This window comes from Mustela putorius, unplaced genomic scaffold (genome assembly GCF_011764305.1).
Source record: "Mustela putorius furo isolate JIRA1106 unplaced genomic scaffold, ASM1176430v1.1 tig00537350_pilon_pilon_pilon, whole genome shotgun sequence".
Classification (NCBI taxonomy): Eukaryota; Metazoa; Chordata; class Mammalia; order Carnivora; family Mustelidae; genus Mustela; species Mustela putorius.
This window is the reverse complement of record NW_025422471.1, coordinates 26,227,856-26,246,354: the sequence shown is the minus strand read 5'-3', so window position 1 is coordinate 26,246,354 and position 18,499 is coordinate 26,227,856. Positions and strand designations below refer to the sequence as shown.

Here is an 18,499-nt window from a genome sequence, read left to right as displayed (position 1 = left end):
TTTTTCTTTCTTTACAATTTTGAGATCTAGTTTCTTCTAACAAACAGACCAAAGTACACCTGGGATCTAGTGTATTGCTCTGTTCTGTTCACTTGTCTGATTATATTCACTCCCTCTCTCTTTTTTTCTTTTCCATTTCTGGTCTCCTATGATTTGTTCAGTGTATATTTCTCTGGGGTCATTGTGACTATTAGTATTTTATTCTCTTGTTCATCTAAGCTTCTCTGGACAGAAGGCCAAGATGGAAAAACTCACCACAAAAAAGAGAACAAGAAGCAGTACTGACTGCCAGGGACCCAATTAATATGGATGTAAGTAAGATATAAGAACCAGAGTTCAGAATAATTATTATAAAGATACTAATTATACTTTTAATAAGATGCAACAAAAAATGGAGGCTCTTACTGCTAGGATAAATGAGGCAGAAGAGAGAATGTGTGATACAGAAAACAAAATGATGGAAAATAAAGAAACCAAGAAAAAGAGAGATAAACAACTACTGGATCACAAGGGGAGAATTCGAGAGCGAAGAGATATTATGAAGCAAAACAATATTAGAATAATTGGGGTCCCAGAAGGAGAAGGGGGGGCAGAGGGTATATAGGAATAAATTATAGCAGAGAACTTTTCTAATTTGGGGAAGAAAACAGGCATCAAAACCAGGAGGCACAGAGAAGCCCCCCCTGTCAAAATCAATAAAAATAGGTTAATACCCCATCATTTAATAGTAAAACTTACAAGTCTCAGAGACAAAGAGAAAACCCTGAAAGCAGCTCCAGACAAGAGGTCCTTACCCTACAATAGTAGAAACATAAGCCGAGCAGCAGACCTATCCACAGAGACCTGGCAGGCCAGAAAGGACTGTGATGATATATTCAGGGTGCTAAATGAGAAAAATATGCAGCCAAGAATACTGTATCCACTAAGGTTATTATTCAGAATAGAAGGAAAGATAAAGAGCTTCCAGGACAAACAGAAACTAAAAGAATTTGTGGTCACTAAAACAGCCCTACAAGAAATTTTAAAGGGAATCCTTTAAGTGAAGAGAGAATCCAAAAATTACAGACCAGAAAAGAACAGAGACAATATACAGAAAGAATGACTTCACTTATATAACACAAAGGCACTAAATTCATATCTGTCAATAGTTACTCTGAATGTAAATGAGCTAAATGGCCCAAACAAAAGATACAGGGTATCAGATTGGATAAAAAAGCAAGACCCATTGATACGCTATCTATAAAAGACTCAATTTAGACCCAAAGACACTCCGGATGGAAAGTGAGAGGGCAGAAAACCATTTATCACACTAATGGATATCAAAAGAAAGCTGGGATAGGAATCCTTATAACATACATAGTAGATTTTAAACCAAGGAAGGTAATGGGAAATGAGGATAGACACTATACAATAATTAAAAGGTCTATCCAACAAGAAGAGCTAATAATTGCACATATTTATGCCCCTAACATGGGAGCAGCCAATTATACAAACAAATTAGTGACAAAATTAAAGAAACACATTGATAATAATACAGTGATAATAGGGGACTTTAATACTCCACTCACAGCAATGGGCACATCATAAAAGCAGAAGATCAACAAGGAAACAAGGGCTTTGAATGACACACTGGACCAGATGGACTTCACAGATATATTCAGAACATTCCATCCCAAAGTAACAGAATACACATTCTTCTCGAATGCACATTGAACATTCTCCACAAGAGATCACATACTGGGTCACAAATCAAGTCTTAACCAGAACCAAAAGACTGGAATTATTCCCTGCTTATTTTCAGATTATAATGCTTTGAAACTTGAACTCAATGACAAGAGGAAATTTAGAAGGAAATCAAATACATGGAGGTTAAAAAGCATCTACTAAAGAATGAATGGGTCAACCAAGAAATTAAAGAAGAATTTAAAAAAATTAATGGAAACACAACTTTGGGATATAGCAAAGCTGGTCCTAAGAGGGAAGTATACAGCAATACAAGCCTTTCTCAGGAAACAAGAAAGGTCTCAAATACACAACCTAACCTAATAACTAAAGAAGCTGGAGAAAGAACATCAAACAAAGTCTAAATGCATCAGGAGAAAAGAATTAATAAAGATTAGAGCAAAAATCAATGGAATAGAAACCAAAAGAACAGCAGAACAGATCAATAAAACTAGGGGCTGGTTCTCTGAAAAAAATTAATAAAATCGATAAACCTCTGGCCATACTTCTCAAAAAAATGGAAGGACCCAAATAAATAAAATCATGAATGAAAGAGGAGAGATCACAAGAAACACTGAAGAAATACAAACAATTATAAGACACATATTATGAGCAACTATATGTCAACAAATTAGCAATCTGGAAGAAATGGATATGTTCTAGAGACATATAAACTACCAACACTGAACTAGGAAGAAATAGAAAACCTGAACAGACCCATAACCATCAAGGAAATTCAGGCAGTAATCAAAAACTCCCAGAAAACAAGAGTCCAGGGCCAGATGACTTCCCAGGGGAATTTTACCAAACATTTAAAGAGTAATTAACACCTACTTTTCTGAAGCTGTTTCAAAAAACAGAAACAGAAGGAAACAAACTCATTCTATGAGGCCAGCATTACCTTGATCCCCAAACCAAAAACCCCATCAAAAAGGAGAAATACAGACCAATATCCCTGATGAACATGCATGCAAAAATTCTCACCAAGATACTAGCCAATAGGATCCAACAGTATATTAAAAGGCTTATTACACAACCAAAGAGATTTACTCCTGGGCTGCAAGGGTGTTTCAACATCTACAAATCAATCAATATGATACACTACATTAATAAAAGAAAGGACAAGAACCATTTGGTCATCTCAATAGATACAGAAAAAGTATTTGACAAAGTACAGTACCCTTTTTTGATTAAAACTTTTCACAGTGTAGGGATAGAGGGAACATACCTCAGTATCATAAAAGCCATCTTTGAAAAGCCCACAGAGAATACCATTCTCAATGGAGAAAAACTGGAAGCTTTTCCCCTAAGGTCAGGACCATGGGAGGGATGTCCACTATCACCACTGTGGTTCAACATTGTACTAGAAGTCCCAGCCTCAGCAATCAGACAACAAAAAGAAATAAAAGGCATCTGAATTGGCAAAGAAGTCAAAGTCTCACTCTTCACAGATGAAATGATACTTTATGTGGAAAACCCCAAAGACTCTACCCCCAAATTGCTAGAACTCATACAGGAATTCAGCAATGTGACAGGATATAAAATCAATGCAAAAAAATCAGCTGCATTTCTATACACTAAGAATGAGTTAGAAAAAGAGAAATTAAGGAACTGATCCCATTTACAATTGCACCCAAAGCCATAAGATAATTAGGAATAAACCTAATGAAAGAGGCAACGGATCTGTACTATCAAAACTACAGAACACTCATGAAAGAAATTGAGGAACACACAAAGAAATGGAAAAATTTTCCATGATTATGGATTGGAAAAACAAATGTTGTTCAAATGTTTATGCCCTAGAGCAATCTACACATTCAATGCACTCCTTATCAAAATACCAATAATATTTTTCACGGAGTGAGAACAAACAATCCTAAAATTTGTATGGAACCAGAAAAGACCCTGAATAGCCAGAGAAATGTTGAAAAAGAAAAGCAAAACTGGGGCACCTGTGTGGCTCAGTGGGTTAAGCCTCTGCCTTCAGCTCAGGGTCCTGGGATCAAGTCCCACATTTGGCTGTCTGCTCAGCAGGGAGCCTGATCCCCCCCCCACCTCTGCTTGCCCCTCTGCCTACTTGTGATCTCTCTCTGTCAAATAAATAAATAAATAAGTAAATGAAATCTTTTAAAAAAGATAAGAAAACAAAAGCTGGTGGCATCACAATTCCGGACTTCAAGCTGTATTACAAAGCTGTAATCATCAAGACAGTATGATACTGGCACAAAAACAGACACACAGATACATGGAACAGAATAGAGAACCTAGAAATGGACCATCAACTCTATGATCGACTAATCTTTGATAAAGCAGGGAAGAATATCTAATGGAAAAAAGACAGTCTCTTTAATAAATGGTGTTGGGAAAATTGGACAGTCACACACAGAATGAAACCTGGCCATTTTCTTATACCACACACAAAAATAAACTCAAAATGGATGAAAGACCTCAGTGTGAGACAGGAATCCATCAAAATCCAAGAGGAGAGCACAGGCAGCAATATCTTTGACGTCTGCCACATTAAGTTCTCACTAGACATGTCTCCAAAGGCAAGGGAAACAAAGGCAAAAAATGAACTATTGGGAGTTCATCAAGATAAAAAGCTTTTTCACAGCAAAGGAAACAGTTGACAAAACCAAAAGAAAACCCAGAGAAGGGGGGAAGATATTTGCAAATGTCTTATCAGATAAAGGGCTAGTATCCAAGACCTATAAAGCATTTATCAAATCCAATACCCAAAGAACAAATAATCTAATCAACAAATGCGCAGAAGACATAAACAGACATTCCTCCCAAGAAGACTTACAAATGGCCAAAAGACATACGAAAAAATGCTCAACATCACTTGGCATCAGGTAAATAAAAATCTAAACCACAATGAGGGGTGCCTGGGTGGCTCAGTTGGTTTGGCAGCTGCCTTCAGCTCGGGTCATGATCCTAAGGCCCTGGGATCGAGCCCCATGTCAGGTTCCCTGCTCAGTGGAGAACCGGCTTCTCCCTCTCCCCCTGCCTGCTGTTCTGCCTAATTGTACTCTCTCCATCAAATAAATAAATAAAATCTTAAAAAAAAAAAACAAACCATAATGAGATTCCACCTCATACCCGTCAAGAAATGGCAGATGTTGGTGAGGATGGGGGGAAAGGGGAACCCTCTTACACTGCTGGTGGGAATGCAAGCTTGTACAGTCACTCTAGAAAACAATATGGAAGTTCCCCCAAAAAAGTTGAAAATAGAGCTACCTATGACCCAGCAATTGCACTGCTAGGTATTTACCCCAAAGATAAAAATGTAGTAATCCAAAGAGGCATCTGCACCCCAATGTTTATAGCAGCAATGTCCACAAACTAGGGAAAGAGTCCAAATTTCCATCAACAGATAAATGAATCAAGAAGAGGATAGACAGACACACAGACGCATGTGTGTGCGCACGTACACACACACACACACACACACACACACAAACACACACACACTGGAATCTTACTCAGCTATCAAAAAGAGTGAAATCTTGCCATTTGCAACAATGCAGACATGGAATTAGAGGGTATTACGCCAAATGAAATAAGTAAATCAGAGAGAGTCAATTATCATATGATGTTACTCATATGTGAAATATAAAAAACAAAACAGATGAACATAGAGTAAGGGAGGGAAGGTAAAATAAGATGAAAATATAGAGGGAGACAAACCATAAGAGACTCTTAGAACTCTAGGAAACAAACAGGGTTGCTGGTGGGGAGGTGGATGGGGGAACGGGGTAACTGCTGACCAGCCTTGAGGAGGGCATGTGATGTAATGAACACTGGATGTTATGTACACCTGCTGAATCACTGAACTCTACCTCTGAAACTAATAATAGGCTATATGTGAATTAAATGTTAATTGAATTTAAATTAAAAAATGAATAAACAAAATTTAAAATAACGAAAAGAAGTTTTGTAAGGGAGTTGCCAAAAGGGCTATATTGTTTATCTCTGGAGGTTATGTGTCAAGTAATAACCCATATAACATGAGAGTGACTCAGGATCAAGGATCATGAGAAAGAAGACTAGGGGAAGGGAAAAGGCAGGGGCTAGAGCTCTACTTTCCTGAAAATCTGAGTTAGTAATTCCAAGGGAGTAGATACATTATTTTAGCAATCTCTGATTTAGGCAATGGATAATCTGCTTCACCAAATATCCACACTTCCCATTTCCCTCTGCAGTCTTAATTTTATGAATTCTGAAGCCTACTTACATATCCTCTAACTTGAAACATTCTCTTCTCACCAAAAGGCAGTAAATAAATGACTTTTTTTGAGTATTTCCCCATCTATATATATATATTTTAATATTTATTTGAGAGTGAGAGAGCACAACTGGGAGGGGCTGAAGGAAAAGGAGAAAGAGGCCTAAGCAGACTCTGCACGGAAACAGGGCTTGATCCCACGACTTTGAGATCATGACCTGAGCCAAAACCAAAAGTTGATGCTCACCAACTGTGCCACCCAGGCACCCCTCCCCTCTATTTTAACCTATATTTAGGTTCTATATTAGCTCTACCTATATTAGTTCTATATTAATTGCTACCTAATTATATTAGTTCTATATTAGTTGTGACCTAACAATTTACCCCCAAACATAGTGGCTCAAATAAATAAATATTTATAATCTCACAGTTTCTGTGGGTCAGGAATTTGGGAGCAGCCCAGGTAGGTGGTTTTATATCAGGCTCTATCTCTATCTTCTTTTTTCTTTTCTCTCTCTCTCTCTCTCTCTCTCTCTTTTTTTAGAGGCACCTAGATGAGGTTACTATCATTCAAATATTTCACAGAAACAGGAATGTAGCAACTGAGTACAGGTAGGACAAGAAAGTTAAAAAGTCTGCAAGTATGTTTATGTTGGTCTATTTACATCTGGAACAGGCTCTCCTCCACATGAGGCACAGCAGCTGCACTTGCCTGATGCCTCCTTGCAGATGCAGACCTGGGCACACTTGGCACTACCCAGGGGGCAGCAGGAGCAGCAGCTCTTCTTGCAGAAGGTGCATTTGCACTCTTTGTGTCATCAGGAGACAGAGCAGATGCAGGAGCCCCTGGTGGAGCAGTTGGGGTCCATTTTTGGGCTGAGGTGAGGTTGGAGGTCCAAAGCAGGCAAGGCACAGAGATACTGGTGCAGGTTGGAAGTATGGTCAGTTTCTTATGAGGATGTAGTTAAGAGGATGGCTGAAGATACAATTGTGTAAAAACCTGATTGGGGCTGGAGGTTCTGTTTCCTAAGATGCCTCAGTCACACAGGTATGCGATGGAGACCTCAGTTCATTGCCATGTAGACCTCTCCATAGAACTCCTTAAATGTCCTAATAATATGACATCTGGCCTCTCTTATTTAATGAACCAAAAGAGAGAGAGAAGTGAAAGAACATGGAAGAACTACAGTACTTTCAACCTAGCATCAAAAGTCATATACTGTCCCTTCTGACATATCCTAGTTGTTAGAAGCAAGTCACTGACACTCCAGCCCATAATCTTGGGGAAGAGAACCCGGCTCTACCTTCTGAACAGAGTCTGACATGACTTGTTCTTAGTAATGCTTACAGATTCTCAAGTATCACTACATTCTTCTTTTTTTTCCATTTTTTATTACATTATATTAGTCACCATACAGTACATCATTAGCGTTTGATGTAGTGTTCCATAATTCATTGTTTGTGTATAACACCCAAGTGCTCCATGCAATCCTTGCCCTCCTTAATACTCATCACCAGGCTCACCCATTCCCCCCTCTAAAACCCTCAATTTGTTTTCTGGAGTCCACAGTCTCTCATGGTTCCTCTCCCTCTCTGTTTCCCCCAACCTTTATTTTTCTCTTCCTTCTCCTAATGTCCTCTATGCTATTTCTCCTGTTCCACAAGTAAGTGAAACCATATGATAATTGACTTTCTCTGTTTGACATTTCATTTAGCATAATCTCTTCCAGTCCCATCTATGTTTATGCAAAAGTTGGATATTCATCGTTTCTGATGGCTGAGTAATATTCCATTGTGTATATGACCACTTCTTCTTTATCCATTTGTCTGTTGAAGAACATCTTGGCTCTTCCATGGTTTGGGTATTGTGGAAATTGCTGCTATGAACATTGGGATGGATGTGACCCTTCTTTTCACTACATTTGTATCTTTGGGGTAAATACCCAGTACTGCATTCTATTCAGGGTAGTTCTATTTTTAATTTTTGAGGAACCTTCGCACTGTTCCAAAGTGGCTGCACCAACTTACATTCCCACAAACAGTGTAAGAGGGTTCCCCTTTCTCCACAACCTTCCCAACATTTGTTGTTTCTTTCCTTGTCAATTTTTGCCATTCTAACTGGTGTAAGGTAGTATCTCAATGGTTTTGGTTTCCCTGATGGCTAATGATGATGAACATTATTTCATGTGTCTGTTAGCCATCTATATGTCTTCTTTGGAGAAGGGTCTGTTCATATCTTCTGCCCATTTTTTGACTTGGTTATTTGTTTTTTTGGGCATTGAGTTTGAGAAGTTCTTCATAGATCTTGGATATCAGCCCTTTGTCTGTCGTGTCACTTGCAAATATCTTCTCCCATTCTGTGGGTTGTTTTTGTTTTGTTGACTGCTTCCTTTGCTGTGCAGAAGCTTTTTACCTGAAGTCCCAGAAGTTCATTTTCACTTTTGTTTCTCTTGCCTCTGGAGACATGTCTTGAAAGAAGTTGCTGTAGCCAATGTCAAAGAGGTTACTGCCTATGTTCTCCTCTAGGACTTTGACGGATTCCTGTCTCACACTGAGGGCTTTCACCCATAGAGAGTTTATCTTTATGTACGGTGTAAGCAAATGGTTGAGTTTCATTCTTCCATATACAGCTGTCCAATTTTCCCAGCACAATTTATTGAAGAAACTATCTTTTTTCCATTGGATATTTTTTCCTGCTTTGTCGAAGATTAGTTGACCATAGAGTTGAGGGTCCATATCTGGGCTCTCTATTCTATCCCATTGACCTATGTGTCTAGTTTTGTGCCAATACCATGCTGTCTTGGTGATCACAGCTTTGTAATATAGCTTGAAATCAGGCAACGAGATGCCCCCAATTTTGTTTTTCTTTTTCAATATTTCCTTGGCAATTTGGGGTCAGATAACTATATTCTTGTCTAAATGTCTCCCTATGTCTAATAATTTTTTCTTGATTTTTCTAAGGAATCAGAATAAGCCAATCATCTATAATTCTCAAATTTCATTTTTTCAATTTAAAAAATGTATTTAACAGTTTTAGTGAGATATAATTCACCCATTTAAAAAATATAATTCAATATTCTTTAGTATATTAAGAGAGTTGTATAACTATAACCACAATCTAATTTTGGAACATTGAGCACAAGCAGGGGGAGCATCAGGCACAGTGAGAAGCAGGTTCCCTGGGAGGCTGATGCAAGACTTGATCCCAGGACCCTGGGATCATAACTGAGCTGAAGGCAGACACCCAACTGACTAAGCCACCCAGGCATCCCCAATTTCAAAACTATTTTAATATCCCCCCAAAGAAACCCTTTAACCATGACCTGTTATTATTCTCCATTCTCTACTCTCTACCTTTCATTCTTAATATTCTTTCTGTCTCTAAAGATTTGGACTTCTGCAAATATTGATGGTTTTTTAATTCTTAAAAAATAGGGTATTATCTTTTAGTATGTCCCATCTCTTAGTATGAAAGTCAATTCCTGTAAGACAATATATATTCAAGTTTCTTCAACTCTGGAATATTTAAGCTCACACTCTCTAGGTGCTGAGTCCAGCATCAGGTTCCCAGGACTTCCCTGACACCTTAGTCCTGTGACAAGGAAGTCATGGGACAATACAATACTCAGGGTCTATACCATTTTTCTGATAATCTTTGCATCACATAAGAGATTTCCCCAAGGTTAGCCTAGAGACTCATCTGATGCTCTTGTCATCCCTACTCCATCCTCCAAAACAATGTTCTGCCTTACTTTGATTCTTAAGGCTTTGGTTCTTAAGTCAGTCCAGAACTGACCTGGCACTTTGGGAATCTCTCTTGGACTGCATTACATAACTTTCTGGCTCCTCCCAACCCCCAGCTAAATAAAAAGGGAAGGGAAAACAGTGATTTCATCCCATTCCACTGGGTTTTAGCTTTTAATTCTCATGACCATTCTTTCGGCTTCCACTTCTGTCTTGTCATTCTCTTTTCTCCTGCCATTAGTCTGGACATGCCACAGTGACAGAAGTACATGAGCCCCAAGAATACATAGTTTGGCAAGAGGGAGTGAGACAGGTAGTGCAGAAAAGAGATTCTGGGTCAGAGGCATGTGTCTTTGGTTCTTTTACTTCACTGATGGAGTAGGAGAGGGCTGGCTACATATCTGCAAAGGCCAGAAAGGAGATAGCTGGTTCTAACCCATGAGGCAGAAATTGACTAAAGCCAAGTTACCAGATGGGACAAAAGAACAACTGAGAATGAAAAGAAGAAAAATTAAAGTGCTCAGAGCTTACCTTGTCCAAAGGGCAAAAAAACTCTTGACTAGGATAGGTCAGCTCTGACAAGTTGAACAGCAGATGGGCCATGAGGAGAAGGAAGAATCCTTGGCATGAGGTTTCTCTAATGGAGACCAGCTTTGAAGATGGGGTAAAGGACAGAGAAGGCTCACACTATCACTTGTCCAAGCCTGCATTCTTCTGGCCATTAAATTAAGGCCCAAGCAGAATTCTCTTCCCCCAGCCTCTCTACAAATGTGCAGGGGTGAACACCTACAAGCAAGTGGTGTATTATCAAAAAAGGCAAAACAGCCTAAACTTTACTGAAGTACTATTTCACATTAGAAAGGGATATGCTCTATCTGTTTCTGCCTGTGGCTCCCGGCAGCCATCTCCAACTCTACCTGTCAAGCATTTCTTCTGGAAGTATGTAGAACATAACTTGCTGAGCCCAGATAATTAGCTCCCTTTCCTACTCCAGGAGTCTGAACCCAGAGGAAACTTACAATACCCAAAATAAATAACAGGATATTTTTAGCAAGTGCCTCAGTCCTATAGTGTAGTGCCTAGACCAGAAAAATGTCTAGGAGGCTCAGAGCCTGTATGTGTATTTGCTGGGATCAATCATCTGAAATAAACTGTATGTGCTAGGATCAATCATCTTAACTGCAGCTACTATTAACCAATTTGTATGGAACTATAGTATTTTGATATTTTAACCACTGGTACATCTATGCTAGTATATACTGGCAGATCATTAAACCCAAGAGATTCAGGTTTTATGTGGTCTCTGAAAGTAACAATTAGTGCCCATAAAGCTGGATGCCTCCTATCAGGACTGGACATCACTGTGTAACAATCTACAAGTAAGAAACTTCATGATAAAACCTTTAAAGCACCTTATCAAAGAGTCTTAAAGATGCTTAATTTTAAAAAGATTATGTATAACCAAAACATGATCTGTACTTATGAAAAGTAACATGTTAAATGGCATCTACCATATTAGGAACAACAAATCATCACATAGTACTATTTTATTACATAGTCCGAGTATCCACTAGCAGAATGAACTAAAACTGAATTCCTAAAACTGAAGTTACAGAGATTTTTAATACTTGCAGAATATAGTATTTGCTTTGCAAACAAAAGCATCACAGTACCTTATAATGTCCATTTAAGACAGCATCATGTAGGGGAGTGATCTGGTACATTCCTTTGATATTTACATCTGCTCCACCTTTTAATAGTTCACTTACTGTCTGATAAAATCCTCCCACACTAGCTTCATGAAGTGCTGTCCAACCTATTATACAAGAAGGAAATGGAATTTGTTTATGTTTGCTATCTTAATGTTTAGTGCTTGCCCTTTAAATAAAAACTCTATGTTGTTTCTTTAAAAACATTTTGATTATATGAGACAAGATAATCTTACCATGAAAACAACTTGTATTATCAGATGAATTCAATAAATCTGAGGAACAAATCAAATTCATAGCCCCAAATTAATTGTGAAGAAATATGTAAATAAGTAAATTGTGAAATTCAATTATGAAAAACTCAATTGTGAAAAAATATAGAAAGAAGTAAAAAAAATTTTTTAAAGAAGTAAAATATTTGAAACTATTCCTGCCCTCCTCAGATAAAAAGGCTGTAAAGGAGTCATTATTAGCTCACAGAGAATGCCAGCTGCAGGCTACTTTTCTGCAGAAAAGGGGGGGGGAACTATTTATAGCTCAAGGTACTTCCATTAAAGTAACCTAGCTGGTAGGAATACACAGAAGTCACTTCAAAAACATACATTTCTTTTCTCATTTGTTTTTTGTAAGATTTTATTTATTTATTTGACAGAAACGGAGACAACAGGAGAAGGAACACAAGCAGGGGGAGTAGGAGAGGGAGAGGGGGAGGCAGGCTTCCTACTGAGCAGGGACCCCAGGATTATGACCTGAGCCAAAGGCAGCCACTTAACCAAATGAGCCACCCAGGCATCCCTCTTTTCTCCTTATTTGTGAAAAGCTATTTATAGTAAATTTTTAAAAAAGATTTTATTTATTTATTTGAGAGAGCGTAGAGAGAGGCAGAGTGAGAAGAGAGGGACAAGCAGACACCACACTGAGCACAGAGCCAGATGTGGGGCTTGATCTCAGGACCCTGAGATCATGACCTGAGCTGAAACCAAGAATTGGATGCTTAACTGTTTGAGCCACCCAGGCATCCCTACTTACAGCAATTCTAATACCAACTGTTTTAAGAAAACCAGCCACACAGAAAAGTATCCTTTATCTTTGTTAGCAAGAAACAAAGGTATAAGTTATATTTATTAAATTCTAATAAATCATAGGATTAATGAAAGAAAACCTAAATGCTGCATTTTAAAAGCATATTTCACTAACTCCTTCCAGAACCTTCTCCATAAACCGGGGTTCTTTAACTCAGTACTAACATTTTGGGGTGGATAATTCTTTGTGGTTCTGAGCATTTTATTAGATGCCAATAACACCCCATCCCCATTCCAGTTGTAACAACTAAAAATGATTCCAGTAACTGCCAAATGTCCCCTGAAAGGTGGTATCACTCCAGTTAAGACCCATTGTCATAAAATGTTATGGAAGCAGTTTCTCCTATATTATTAATTAGAAAGCTTTGAGGAAGAAATGAAAAGTATCAAAAATGGTAAATATATAGTTAATACAAGTTTTTTTCCCTATAAATTTCCTTAAAATGCACGTGACTATTTAAATTGAATATTATACACTATATTTTTGTGTTATTTATGTATACAGATGTGTTATATATCTATACATAACACACACAAAAGGGAGACGTGTTCAATGTTTTTACATTTTATAGAAATATTAACACACTAACTCTAAAAAAGACTGAAACATCAAAGACATATATTGCAATCACCAGAGTAACTACTTCAAAATAATGCAAGGACAAAGCGGGGGGAATGTGCACAAGAAACAATTAGTAAAATTGTAGTCCTCAATCCAATCTTTTATATGAAATGAAAATTGATTAATCACCTCAATTAAAAGGCAGAAATTGTCAGAATGGATAAAGAAGCTGCCTTTAAGAAATATGCTGCCTATAAGAAATACATTTTATTGATTAAAGATTTTATTTATTTGAGAAAGAAAGCACGAGAGAGGGAAGGGTCAGAGGGAGAAGCAGACTCCCCGCTGAGCAGGGAGCCTGATGAGGGACTCCAACCCTGGAGTCTGGGATCATGACCTGAACCAAAGGCCTAAGCCACTGAGCCACCCAGGCACCCAAGAAACAAATTTTAAATAAAAAGACATAGATGGGACACCTGGGTAGCTCAGTGGCTTAGGCCTCTGCCTTCTGCTCATGTCATGATCTCAGGGTCCCAGGGTCAAGCCCTGCATCAGGCTCTCTGCTCAATGGGAAGCCTGCTTCCCCCCACCCCCTGCCTGCCTCTCTGCCTACTTGTGATCTCTGTCAGGTAAATAAATAAATAAATATCTTAAAAAAAGACATAGGTTGAAAATAAAAGGATGGTAAAAGACATAGCAAACAGATGAGAAACATAAGGAGGCTAGGATGCCTATACTGATATCATATAAAGTAGCTTCAAGGCAAAGTATATTACTAGAGATAAAGAGAGGTATTTTATAATAATTAAAAGGTCAATTATCAGAAGACATGACAGTTACAACTGTGTATATACCTAATAATAAAATTTCAAAATACAAGCATAAATGGACAGAATTAAAGGGAGAAACCAACAATCCACAATCACAGTTGTTAATATTTCTATACTCTTCTCATAAAATGATACTCGACTAGACCAAAAAATCCATCAATACAGTCATGATCTGAATATTACCAACCATCTTCATCCAAATGACATTTAGATACAACTGAAGATAGATACAACTATCTAAATGACATTAGATACAACTGAAGAATAAACATTCACGTATACAAAGGATATTAAGCAAGAAGACCACATACTAGGCAACAGGCCACTCTCAATAAATGTAAAAGGATCAAATTCACAGAAAGTATATTCCTTTAACCAAAGGAATGAAGTTAGAAATCAATACCAGAAACATACCCAGACAATCCTCAAATATTTAAAAATTTAACAACTTCTAATATAATCTTGGGGTCAAACAAATAATCATACAAAAATTAAAAGTATTTCAAAGTGAGTGATAATGAAAATATAACATATTAAAATCTGTTGGATGTAACAAAAGCAGTATTTAGAGGGAAATTTAAAGCTTTGAATGACCATAGCAGGGAAAAATGTACAAAAATCTGTGGCCTCATTTTTAAACTTAAGAAGCTAGATAAAGAAAAAAATTAACCCAAAATAAGCAGAGATCAAAAGAAGCAGAAATTAATAGCATTTAATACAGATAAGAGAGAGGGGCGCCTGGGTGGCTCAGTGGGTTAAAGCCTCTGCTTTCAGCTCAGGTCATGATCCCAGGGTCCTGGGATCGAGCCCCACATCGGGCTCTCTGCTCAGCAGGGAGCCTGCTTCCACTTCTCTCTCTGCCTGCCTCTCTGCCTACTTGTGATCTCTGTCTGTCAAATAAATAAATAAAATATTTTAAAAAAAATACAGATAAGAGAGAAAAATTTAAAGCCAGATGTTAGTTCTTTGGGGAAAAAAAAAGCAATAAAATTGATAATATTCTAGCTTAAACTACTTTAGGAAGGAAAGAAAAAAAAAGAGAAAGGAAAGAAGGAAGAGAGGAAATGAACAATATCAGGAAAGATAAATATCCCTAAAGATCATAGATATTAAAACAATAATAGGGAAATATTATAAATAACTTTATGACAATAAATTCTATAGCTTAGATAAAAAGGACAAATTCCTTAAGAAAGTACCGCTTAACTAACTGAGCCACTCAGGTGACCCTAAAAAAGTACAGCTTACCAAAACTGACACAAGAACAAACAAACAAAATTAAATTACAGAGAATTATAGGCTCTCTCTATAGTTTCACTCTAAGTTCTGTCAAACATTTAAGAAAAAACTTCCAGTTTTAAGAAAACTCTTCCAGAAACTAGAAGAGAATACTTCTTAACTCATTTTATGAAGTCTACATAACGTTGATACCAATACCAAAATCATTACAACAAAAATTATGAACCAATATTACCTATGAATATAGGTTACATAAATATCCTTAACAAAATATTAGCAAATCCTGATCCCAAACCAGACAAAAGCATTACAACAACAAAAAATTACAGACTAGTATGACTCATGATCATACATGCAAAGATCCTTAACAAAATAGTAGCATAATGTATCTAACAATATATGATTTATTATGACCCAGGATCCATTCCTGATAAAAAACACTCAAGAAATTAGGAATGGATTCCTCAATATAAAGAGCAGCTATAAAACCTACAGCTAACCTCATGATTAATGGTGAAATACTACCAGAAATAGTGAAAAATACCAGAGAAATATCAGAACAATAGTGGCTTCTAGAGAGTGGGGATGGGGAATGACTGGAAAGAGGCCTGAGGGAAATTTGTGGAATGTTGGTAATATTCTATCTTGATAGAGGTTTGGGTTACATAGGTGAATATATCTGTCAAAATTCATCAAACAGCACATTTAAGGTCTGTATTTTACAGTATGAAAATTTTACTTTTCAAAAAGAATAAGACTATTGAACTCTAGCTCAACATTAATGTTGAGCTGTTCTGTGGTAAAATGCACTAACTTTCTTTGAAATCTGCCCCCTGATTCCTGGCACAGAGCTCCTAAACTCTAATAAACAGGGGTGCTAGGACAGATTTCTGTTCTAGTATTTGGTCTCTCACCCAAGCTTCTCATAGAGAACCCCCAAGACCTTTGCAATTTCGTAAGTGATAAAAGTATATGACACAGGGGTCCTAAATTCCTTGCTATTCCCTGGGTTACAGAAGTATCTTTTGTCTTAATGAGGCAACTTTTGTAGGGCTCCTGGATGGGGGCTGGTCATAAGAAGGACCAAGTCATGATCAGAAACTTGTAAGTTTCAGCTCCACATCCCCTTCTCCCCTGCCCTGCCCTCATGATGAAGCCTTCATAAAAATCCCCAAACTCTGGGGTTCAGAGAACTTTTCCAGGTTGGTCAACACATCTACATGCTGGGAAGGTAACATATTCCAATTCCCAAGGGATAGAAGCTCCTGTGCTCAGGACCCTCCCAGGCCTGATTCTGTATCTTCATCTGGGCATTCATCTGTATCCTTTGTCTTATCCTTTATTATATAATAAACTTATATGGTAAACGTGTTTCCCTAAGTTCTGTTAACTATTTTAGGAAAAGATCAAATTTAAGGAAAGGATCATGGGAACCTCCAGTTTGTAGCCAAGTTGAACAAAAATTGTGGGTAATCCAGGGACCTACTACTTGTGACTGGCATCTGAAGTGGGGGTGGCTGACTGATCCCTTAACCTGTGTATTCTGTACTAATTTGGGTTAGTGTCAGAAATGAACTAAATTGCAGGACACCCAGGTGGTGTTGGAGAATTGCTTGATGTGTCAAAAATCCCATACATCTGGTATCAGAAGTGTTATGAATGTAAGTAGAGGAGAAATACATGAGTATTTTCCTTGATAGTAAATACGCAATAAAAATAAGTACACAGAATCTAGGTACAGGGTTTCTGGAAGCTTAATGTGGAATTCTTTTAACTTTTCAGTATGTTTGAAATTTTCCATAATGTTACAAGAAATTTCAAATGAATTGAACTTCACATGTGAACTTTTGAAACATAACCACTTAAGGACAACCTGTTTTATTTTTTTATTCATTTGAGAGAGAGAGAGAGAGTGCACACGCAAGCGGGGAGAGCATCAGAGGGAGAAGCAGACTCTTTGCTGAGCTGAGAGCCCGATGTAGGGCTTGATCCCAGGGCCCGGAGATATGACCCGAGCTGAAGGCAGACGTCCAACCATCTGAGACACCCAGGAACCCCAGGAACTACCTATTTTTAAAAACAGAATATAAAAATTATCTCCCTCTAATAGTATTTGATAAAAAGTGTGAATTCATTTAGGTTTCAGGACCTGTAGAAATTTGTTTATCAATGTGTATACTAGTTAACCTGATTATCTGCCACCAGTCTAGCATGAAAAATGAAATATAAGAAATCCAAAAGTTATTAGCTTTGGAATGTAGATGATGAATTTCCTCCTAGGAAACTTCCTTTCCTTATTTAGGCTTTGCTTAAGCTAAAATAAAAATTAGTTTCCTAAAATGGAAAAAAACAGGGTGCCTGGGTGGCTCAGTTGTTAAGCGTCTGTCTGCCTTCTGCTCAGGTCATGATCCCAGGGTCCTGGGATCCAGCCCAGTGTCAGGCTCCCTGCTCTTCAGAAGGCCTGCTACTCCCTCTCCCACTCCCCCTGCTTATGTTCCCTCTCTCACTGTGTCTCTCTCAGTCAAATAAATAAAACTTTAAAAAGAACAATTTTTTTCTTTTTGAAAATGTAACCATCTTAAAGGAAATCTCTCCAAAGCTTTGTAAGATAATAAATTTCCCAGAAAGAAAAAATAACAAATTTTAAATAAAGATCATAAAAGCAACATGGATGGGACTGAAAGAGATTATGCTGAGTGAAATAAGTCAAGCAGAGAGAGTCAATTATCATATGGTTCCACTTATCTGTGGAGCATAACAAATAGCATGGAGGACATGGAGAGTTAGAGAGGAGAAGGGAGTTGGGGGAAATTGGAAGCGGAGGTGAACCATGAGAGACTATGGACTCTGAAAAACGATCTGAGGGTTTTGAAGGAGCGGGGGGGGGGGTGGGAGGTCGGGGTACCAGGTGGTGGGTATTATAGAGGGCACGGATTGCATGGAGCACTGGGTGTGGTGCAAAAATAATGAATACTGTTATGCTGAAAATAAAAAATAAATTAAAAAATTTAAAAAAATCATAATATTCCTTATAGGCTCTAACATAGCAATTGTTAACACCCACAGAGGTATAAGTGCATGCTTTTCTGTGTTATACAGTCCTCAACAATGTGGCCTCTCATTTTTATGTTTTTATCTGTCTCTTGCCTTGCTGTTAAGCTTCTTGCTATTATCAATATCTTGGACTGTGCCAGCCTTTCCTTTCAGTTCTAATGTGCCACAGGCTTAGGAGTCAGATAGAATTCTTTGTAAAATAATGCTCAAGGCATTGGTTTGAGAGGGTTTTAGCAAAGAAGCTTTATGAGATCTGTTTTTGGGTATTCAGTTTCTTCAGCCTACTTTCTGGTTTCACCCTTGTTTTTGATAGGTAAAGAACGATTGCA

The 18,499-nt window shown here is 37.8% G+C and overlaps 1 protein-coding gene and 1 pseudogene across 1 annotated transcript in view; both read right to left on the bottom strand.

The window, feature by feature from the left end:
- The window catches only part of ANKRD31 (ankyrin repeat domain 31), a 148,564-nt gene that overhangs the window by 78,567 nt on the left and 51,498 nt on the right, over positions 1-18,499 (bottom strand). Inside the window, exon 8 of the mRNA XM_045074417.1 lies at positions 11,368-11,510. Within this exon, the coding sequence (XP_044930352.1) occupies positions 11,368-11,510 (143 nt within the window). The remainder of the gene's footprint in view (positions 1-11,367; positions 11,511-18,499) is intronic.
- LOC106007260 lies at positions 6,598-6,819 on the bottom strand (annotated as a pseudogene).